Below are 9,254 nucleotides of genomic sequence, written 5' to 3'. Positions count from 1 at the left end.
CTGCTTAGAGAAAGAAAATATCAAAGACATGTATTAAACGCTTTTTTGTTATTATGCTTTTTAAAAAAAATCATAAGAAATTAGTACCACAAATCTTCCGTACATAAAACATTCCCTAAGAATATCAGACTGGGGCTGAGACTGAGTAAACACCGGTCATCGGCATAAATATTTAAAAAAATGTTATCAGTACGAAACGAAGTGGGAAGTTAAATAATGTGTACAAAAAATACGATTACAACAGTTAATTACTCAATATTCATTCTTTCGTTTTATTTTGAGGTTGAAAAATATTTTGAGTGATTGAATGCTTGTTTGTGCTTCTAAGACAAAACCGCAAGCTGAGCCGATCAAATCTATTGTGCGACGGGAGTCTATGCGCCTTCCAAGGAGCAGACCGATTTTTGTGATTCTGAAGGTGTCGATAATGTGAAACCGCGGACAAAAGTGAAATACCACCCGCTGATTTGCCTTTGACATGGAACTCACTTTCATTTCTAACAGTGAAGGTAACCGTGTATATTGTAGATCAGAAGTCGTCTTGTGTGATGCGTGTGGTGTGAAGTCGGCAAATGATGAAAGCTGCTGCTGTGATTGCTTTTTGACCAAGAACAGTTGGAGAATTTTTTCAACAAATTGATGGAAACGTGGATAAGAAATTGATAAAATACTTTAAATCAGAGCTGCATAAGATTTACTTGAAATCGATTGTTTTCGGTCCAGCGGCAATTACTTGTTTGTGTTTATCAAAGATTAAAAGTGAACCAAAAATGAAATACGATCGCTTTGGCACGTCGTCTGCTTTTAACTGCTATAAATAGTCACGTTTGACACAGAAAGTGACCGAAAAGCACTGTCAAGGGTGGAAACTCTGCAGTATGAAGCCTGCATGTGACGTTGATATGGTTAGCATAGTAACAGAAGGCAGAATAGTTTTAAGTTGCATTAAAAATAATAATATTAAAAAACAAGGAAAGAAAAAAAAAAAAGAAATCTGCCCCCACTCCCACCCAAGATGTCCCTCCCCACCACCACCCATTCCAAAAGATGTTGTCACACACCATGTTGAAACCAGTATGCCAACTTACATCTTGTCTTTCATATATTCATATTTGGTGACAGATAAAACATAGAAAATGACAATGGGGATTTTAACCCCCATGTTACTTCTAGAACTTTGAATTCTAATATGATGTTTTTTCTTTCTCTTTTTTGTTTGTTTTGCTAATCGGTGAAGATTGTTATTGTAAAAGATGCTTTTACACACATAAACAGTCCATTTCAGTTTAACAGGTAACTGTTTATTAGCAAGTTTCATTGCGACCCGCAAGCCGGAAGTGTCCGGTTGCCAGCATTGAACCAAATAACTAATAAGGAACATAACTCATTGACAGTTATAGTGACATAATTTTAGCACATAGATACATGTATACATGTGTGTGTGTGTGTGTGGTTTGACATCTTTTAACTTTGAGTGATGTCAGATGTGTGATGTGTATGTGCGTGCATATATGTGTATGCATGTGTGTGTTTGCAAATGTATGATGTGGATATAAAGGGGGTTAATTAGAACAATTTGACCGCAATCCATAAATGATGTTAATCAGTGCATGTTAACTGGCCTTGTATCTTCCTGATCATATAGATAGATTCAGGCTTACTGTTATGTTCATGTAAAAGCAAAAACAAAAGAGAAAATAACATAAACAACTAAACCAATTAAAATTTGGTTGCTGCAACTGATGGCTATTTATAAACAGAAAATGGACAAAACTGAAATATAAACAAAATGGAGGAGGGAAAAAAGAGAAAAAAATGTTGCAGATTTTTCATAGTTTGTTTCATATGTGATTGGAATCTGGGCATTTGGTACACTCAACAGGAATCTATGTGCAAGTTTATTTGGCTGATGAATGGACAGAACTTGCCTCTGATATAACTTTATAATATTCTACCATTGTTTGTGCACATATGTATGTTGGGCCTTGAGACCTGTTTTCACTGTTCCAAATTCACTGTGTAAGTCTGGCAAACTTGATGGGCAAGAATTTCTTTCTTTTACTTTCAAGAATCAGCATGGTTTGTTCCTAAGTATTTTGCATGTTTGTGTTTCAAAGCCATCTAGTTCTGTGGTGGTGTTGGTGTGTGTGTGTGTGTGTGTGTGTGAAGTCAAGTCAAGATTTTATTTTATGATGGCAAATTGAATAAGCAACAATTGCTTTTTTACATCAAGCCATCAGTGAAAATAATAATTAAATAATAATAATAAATAAATGAAAAATAAAAAGAAGGAAAAAAAAGAAAAAAAAGAAGAAAAAACAGGAGAGAGAGAGAGAGAGAGAGAGAGGAAACAAGCAGACAAAGAGCAACAATAACAACAAAATGCATATATATAAATATATATACAAGAATATTGTGATAAAGAAATACACAGTTGCATTTCCATTTCACACACACACACACACACACACACACACACACACCCCAACCACTGAACACAAATTCTCGGACACAATTACACCATGCCCATCCCATCCACATGCGCATGTTCCCCCATATAGTGCAAAATCCTTGCCAACACAAGCATATACAAAACATTTCGCAATTAATAAGAATATTAGACAAACAGATCAAAATTTGTATTACTGTTAATTATTTTCAATGAGGTGATTCTTCAGATTTTTCTAAAACACGTTTTTATTTACGATACTTTTCAGAGTGAGTGGGAGATTATTCCATAATTTTCCACCAGAATACAGAAAGCTGGATTTCTAAAGGTTGTTTCTTGGTCTGGGTATGCAGAGCATGTGGTTGTGTCTGTGTTCATTAGTTTTAAAAGTGTCTGCAATCTTTTTTGGAGCATTTCCATACATAACATTATGCATGCAAACAGCTTTGTTGAAGTACAGCCTGTTGTGAAAAGATAATATATTAAGTTGTTTATAGTCCATTGGGGTCAGGGAGTTCGGTTTTAACAATACTATTTTCAGTGCTCTTTTATACATATGGTGAATAAACTTCAAGTTTGAGAGGCTACAGCTGTCCCATAAAGTTGACATATAATCAATTATTGGCAGAATATGTGCACAGAAGAAGAGCTTTCGTGAATTGACATTAAACTAAAAGGTCTTTTTGATTTTTGCTAGTTGAAGTATTCTATTTGAGAGACGTTTACACTGTGTGTGTGTGTGTGTGTGTGTGTAATTTGTTTCTGTCTGTCTGTGTGATCAAGTCCTCCCCAAATCAGATATAATAATATCAGTAATATTTATTTCATACAAAGGAGGATCAGGAAGATTATAAACACCCTTTATTTGCTTTATTTCTCAATACAGTTTTGAAGAGGCAGTCGGGTCGCTAGAACAGTCGTTGATCAGATTTGCATAGTGCATCAGCTGATTCATGGTCACACACACACACACACAGTGACACACACACACACACACACACACACACACACACTTGCACACCCACACACGCACTACATAGGGTAAAGGCCTGGGTATTGAACCCCCAAAGAATAAAGTGGTTTACTGTGAATTCAAATCAACAAATCATTCATCATCCAATGGTAAATGATAGCCAAGGTACTGGGCTATTGATGTCAGAGATGTCGTTTGCCAAAGTTTATTTTTCAACATGTGAAGAAGACGATTACAAATTGCATCAAATGGTATGATATCCAAATACTAGTTAAAAAATTGTACCACATGTGGTTGGATATTGGACCAAATGCAGAAGAAAGAAAATTAAAAATTTGCTGTTTATTTCTGAGGCCAGGTTTAGTTGCAAACAAATTATTGGAAATAGATTTATTTATAATGCTTCTGGCTGAAATCAAATGAATGTCAGTGTATACTTTGAGTTTCCCTTTAAATCAGATTTGGTGAAACTGGTCATTGTAGTGGCTACAGCCAGTGTACAGGTGTGTCAGAGATGTTTCCAAAGGCCAGACACTTCAGTCAAGTCATGAAGTATCAAACAAATCAGGTGTTAACACAAAGAATAGATAGATTCTAAGATAGGCAGGCAGGTAGGCAGAAAGATAGACAGAAAATTGCAGGACTATTTTCTTAGTTTCATATATTGCCATTTTTTTCCAATGCCAAACTGTGGTTCAGAACTGAACAAACCCAACAAATAAGTGGAATCAGTCCATAGCCTTCTCTATGTTTGTTTCTGATCCATGAGATTCTTTCATGAGGTAAACTATCGCTTAAACTTTCAGCTCTGTTGAAAATTATTCTCAGAGTGCAAGCATTGAGTCTGGCAACACAATAGACATCATCTCAGTAAATAGGCACAGGCCTTCTACGAGTTCTAGAGTAGGACCTGTTCTGCAGCACCTGCTCTCTAAATCTAAGGCTGCTTCCTCTTTGAACCTTCCGTTTTCATCACTGTTTCTTTGAGGCACTTGTCCAAGCCAATTGAGACACTTCTGAAAAAGCACCAACTATCAGATGCGGTAGGAACAGCTGTGTGATTAGCTGACAGTCCTCCGAAAAGTCTGTCAGTGTTAGTCATGTCTGCAAGTCGCCAAGAGAAAGTCATCTCCTGACTTCTGAGATATGACCTAGGCCTACTGGGTGTCTTGAGTGATCTCCTGCAGTGACATTGCACATTCTGTGAACTCATGGTCTATGAAAACATTTGGGTTTACTGGCCATATACCACTGGATCAAAACCTACTTGCAGGGTTGTTCATTTTGACTGCTTTCATGTAAGCATCTGCAAAAAGTGCAGAAACATTCTGTAGAACACTTCTTCTACCAGCATTGGTGCACATCCATCTTTGACAACCCTGGTCAAAGTAACTCTTCAAAGCCATGAAGAATGCCACATACATGGGCTGCATTAGGTGTACAGAGTGGGGAGTTCAGTTATTCTTGATATAGCCTCTTTGCATGATTTACTGATGTAGCAGGATATGTCGTCTCTTCTTTAGTTTGATCCATAAGCAGATATCGTCTGCATACTGTACCCATTCAACATTAGTTGACATAGACTGTAAAAGATCGCAAGTCATTTGATTTTGAAGTATTGGTGCCATTACTGATTCTTCTGAATTCTCATGTCATGTGATCTGGAGTCAAAGTATATGTATTTCCCACCTTTGTTTGGATAACTTTGTTGTTTAAAAAGTTTTATTTAATTAAACATGCAACCTGATAAACCAGTGGTTTTATTTTACAGAGCTGAGGGGAATGCCATACTTGATCATATGCTTTTATAATGTCAAGGAAAGTGGCGAGCACATATTTTTGTTCAAACAAAGTGATGTTTTATCTGAGTAGTAATATTAACTAGATAATTTGCTGCTCCTCTTCCTCCTCTAAAGCCTGCTTGATTTATTGGAATTATGTTGTTTTCTTCACCGTAATGAAGGAAGTTGTTAAGCAGAATTCTTTCCATTAACTTTCAGCATAGGAAGTCCGAGCAATTAGCCTGTAATTGCTTATTATCAGATTTTGGATTGTCTTGTTTGAATAAAGGAATCACTATTGACTGTTCTGGCAAGATCCTGTTTGACCGACAATACTGAATGTGATTGTGTAGAAATCTAAGGAACTTTTCAGGTAAATGTTTGAACATTTCCTTTCTAGTGGCGTGTGGCACCACTGAAAGTTTTGTTGTTGTTATTGTTCTTGTTGTTTTCTTTTTCAAAGAGAAGAGACAGCTTCTTTCATATTTTGAAAAGTGAATGGGGCAATTGCATAATGACTGTTAGTATTTTGTGGATAATTATAATTTTCCATTTGCAGCTTCCTCTTTCTCCAAGAAGTCTTTCCTCCTCTGGCAAACCGTCAGCATAACTACTTTTTGTGAACATTTCTGCAAATCTTTATCTTTTTCAAAATCTGGTGGGAAACATGTTTTCTAATCTGATGTCATGAATAGGTTGATCTACACCCTTTATTTTTCATGTTTTCTCCACACGTTTTGATCTTTATGATCAGAAACATCTGTGTTACATAGATCTGATTAGTACTGTAGTATATCCAGTCATAATGATTTTTTTGCCTTCTTCATTTCCATGATTTTTGTTTGTTTGTTTTTTTATTTTAATTTAATCATCTTGGTCTTTGTAATACACTCTAAATGGTAGTCTTTCAGATTGGTTTTTTGGCTTCTTTGCTTTGATTTTTCCACCAAACATTGCCTGAATGTTTGTCTAATTTTTTCTGAACTATACAGTTAAGAATATATTCGCAGGGAGTTGACAAAACTGCATCCATAAATTTAACATATGAGCTGTCAACATTTTCTGTGTGAATGTCACTGTGAATTATAGATGTTTATGTCTGTTGCTTTACATCGAGATATATCAGGGGATCTAATACACTGCCATCATTAAGAAGATGTAAAGACAAATCCACTACATTTTCAACAAAGCAATTGTTGGTGGCCATTTTACAGTCTGTCTCAGGATGGGGAATGGACATTAACAGTATATATATAACAGTATATATATAAAACACATATAATAACACCACCAGCTATTAACCATTTTTCATTTAGTTCCAGTATGGTTTATAATGATATCTGTGGGGTTTTTTTGTTTTTGGTGTGTGTGTGTGTGTGTGTGTGTGTGTGTGTGTGTGTGTGTGCAATTGGTGTGGGAAGAGTTAAGTTGTACCTCGGGCTGGTTAATTGTACCACTGGTCCAGTACTGCATACGTATTGTGGTACATTATCAGCATTCTACTCACTGCAAAAACAAGCCAACAGCATGTTGCCATCTAATCTGACAGAACTATATTTTCTTTGTTTTTATTGCTATGTTACTGTTTCCGATAGTTCACATCACATTTTTTATTAGTATGTAATGAAAAGCATGGGTCACACGGAACAGTAAGCATGATGCTAGACAAAACCACCCAGTATGAAACAAAAGACCTAACCCTCTTTCTGTCTGCAATGTTTCCGCCATTTTGTGATGTCTGCAGGCGCAAGTGAAGTCAACAAGTGAACAGCCCAAAGAACAACAGATCTGATCATATACATTCAGAGTTATTGAAAATGGCTAAGTCAAAGTACGATTAAGGAGAAGGTACAGTTTCCAAGCCTTTACCATAACTGGTTATCCTTTTTTGTTCCAGACTGAAGACGCGTTGCACGGTAGCCTGTTGTTTGTGAGCGAGCAGTTTCTCTGCTGTTCTGCCATGGCTTTCTGTGGATCCAAGTCGGACGCGATGAGCGTCAAAGACGGGGTGCTGCAGAACGAGTGTTTTGTGGACGTGCTGAACATTATTCCCCATGCCACCTTGTCCCTGATTGGCATTTTCATTGTGACCGTGTGGAACCACTCTGTCATGGGCAAGCTGAAAGCCAAGACGTGGGTGCATTTCCAGGTGAGGCTGTGAGCGAGATTTTTTTAAATATTAAATAGAAAAGATGTGGCTTTTGGTTTTGTTGTGGTTACTTTTTAAAAACTATTATTCTATTATTATTATTATTGTTATAATAATTATCATTCATTTATTGCTATTGTTTTTACCTGTTTGGTGGCTGAGTTATTTGTTGTCAGAATGTTTTGAGAACTGCTCAGTGTTGAAACTAAGATCATAAAAAAACGCTGATTAAAAAATAATTGTGTAAAGAACAACAAGCAACAAGTAATGAAGTATAGAATTTTAAAATTTGCTTTTTAGCTGCATGAGTTACCGTTGATTTTCATTTTCTTACTTCCTAAACTTGGCGCAGAGCTTGTGTGTGTGCGTATCTCTGTGTGTATGCAACTGTCTGCAAGAGTTTGTTTTGTGTGTGTGTGTGTGTGTGTGTGTGTGCGCACACATGAGCACACAAAGATACAAGACAAACATCTGACTGGATTTGACAAGATAAATAAATGACTATTTTGTGTCCTGTTTGCAAACTTCGGCTGTGTGATGCATTTTGTACCTTTTTTTGTGTGTGTGTTATTGTTCAGTTTGCTGGTGTTCGGATGGGCTATGTCCTGTTTACGTCTGCAAGACTCTCCTTTCTCCCACTGTGTGTGATTCTGTCAACATCGGTACTAGAGCTTCTCTGAGTGTCAATTTTTTCTTCTTTCCTTCCTGTTGTTGTTGTTGTGGTTGCTGTCGATTTTCTCTTTTTTATGAGCTATGTGTCTGTGTCTTGTTTGTCTGTATTTCTCTCCTTTTTGAGTTTTTCTGTCTCACACGCATGTTCTTTCCCCACCCTCTCGTTGTATGTGTCTCACACGTGTGTAGTTCCTAAAAACATCTCTGTGAAGCACACTGCGTACAGTATGAACCTTTGTGAATGATTGTTTTATCTGTAGCATCTGTGTGTCCCAGCCTGTCTCAGCACATCTCTTTGTTTGCCTTTCCCCATTTTCTGCTCTCCTGTACTCATTCCAGCACCATTCCATGATCGTGCACAGGGAAAGGATTTTTAAGGAGATGAGTGTTGGAGGCATGGTAGCGCCCATTGATTGCCACACATCCACAGGGCTCCTCTCAGTCTCGGTCTGAAACAGCCAACAATGCTACTTCAGACTACAGACTCCAGGGTTTATTTTGCCCTCGTAGAATGAGGAATTTTTCCTTGCGAGCACGTTAGAACGAAAAAAATGCAAGCACAAAGAAATAAATGCACATGCCCCCACCCCATTTCTTTCAACACAAACATATGCATACACAGTGAGCACACTTAGTGGACATGCACACACATGTATTATATTACTAGATCTTTAGTAGCTATTTTTAGAAAATAGATGTATTAGATATAATAGATGTTGATAATGTTCTTCCCTCTGGACTTTTGCTAGTTTTGCCCGAAAAAAACAAAAACATTCCAAACACAATATTGTTAATAAATTTCCATTCAGATTTTCATTTTTATTTTTGTTTGTTCATTGATGGCCATGAAAGCTCCCAAGATGGAGGCAATAGCTGGCAAGGATTTGGAAACAAACTCAGCACAATGGTTATTATTTTTTAAAATTTGTACTTGGCAGAGTAAACACACACACACTCATGCAAGCACGCATGCACACATTCACAAAACCCATTGAGGCCTATTCTAATCTAAAATTTGTTAATTATTCTGTAAAGCATTGGCATACTCAAGTATTATCAGCAGTATTATCGAAATGAAAAAAAAAAAAAGGAAAAAAAAAGAGGAAAATGAAAAAAACAACACCGTCCTCATGAACAGAAGTGGTTTCAGAAGACATGACCTGGGAATAGCTTTGAACAAGATTACACTCTTCTTAAAAAAAAAAAAAAAAAAGAAAAAGAAGAAGAAGA

The 9,254-nt window shown here is 36.7% G+C and overlaps 1 protein-coding gene across 1 annotated transcript in view; it reads left to right on the top strand.

The window, feature by feature from the left end:
- Positions 1-371: 371 nt before the first annotated feature.
- LOC143288371 (ATP-binding cassette sub-family C member 9-like) overlaps positions 372-9,254 on the top strand; it is a 91,716-nt gene continuing 82,833 nt past the window's right edge. Inside the window, exons 1-2 of the mRNA XM_076596771.1 lie at positions 372-509; positions 7,101-7,352. Of these exons, the coding sequence (XP_076452886.1) occupies positions 7,164-7,352 (189 nt within the window). The 5' untranslated portion in view covers positions 372-509; positions 7,101-7,163. The remainder of the gene's footprint in view (positions 510-7,100; positions 7,353-9,254) is intronic.

The sequence above is a fragment of the Babylonia areolata genome, chromosome 12 (assembly GCF_041734735.1).
Source record: "Babylonia areolata isolate BAREFJ2019XMU chromosome 12, ASM4173473v1, whole genome shotgun sequence".
In the NCBI taxonomy this organism is placed as follows: Eukaryota; Metazoa; Mollusca; class Gastropoda; order Neogastropoda; family Buccinidae; genus Babylonia; species Babylonia areolata.
This window is presented reverse-complemented; position numbering and strand designations above follow the sequence as displayed.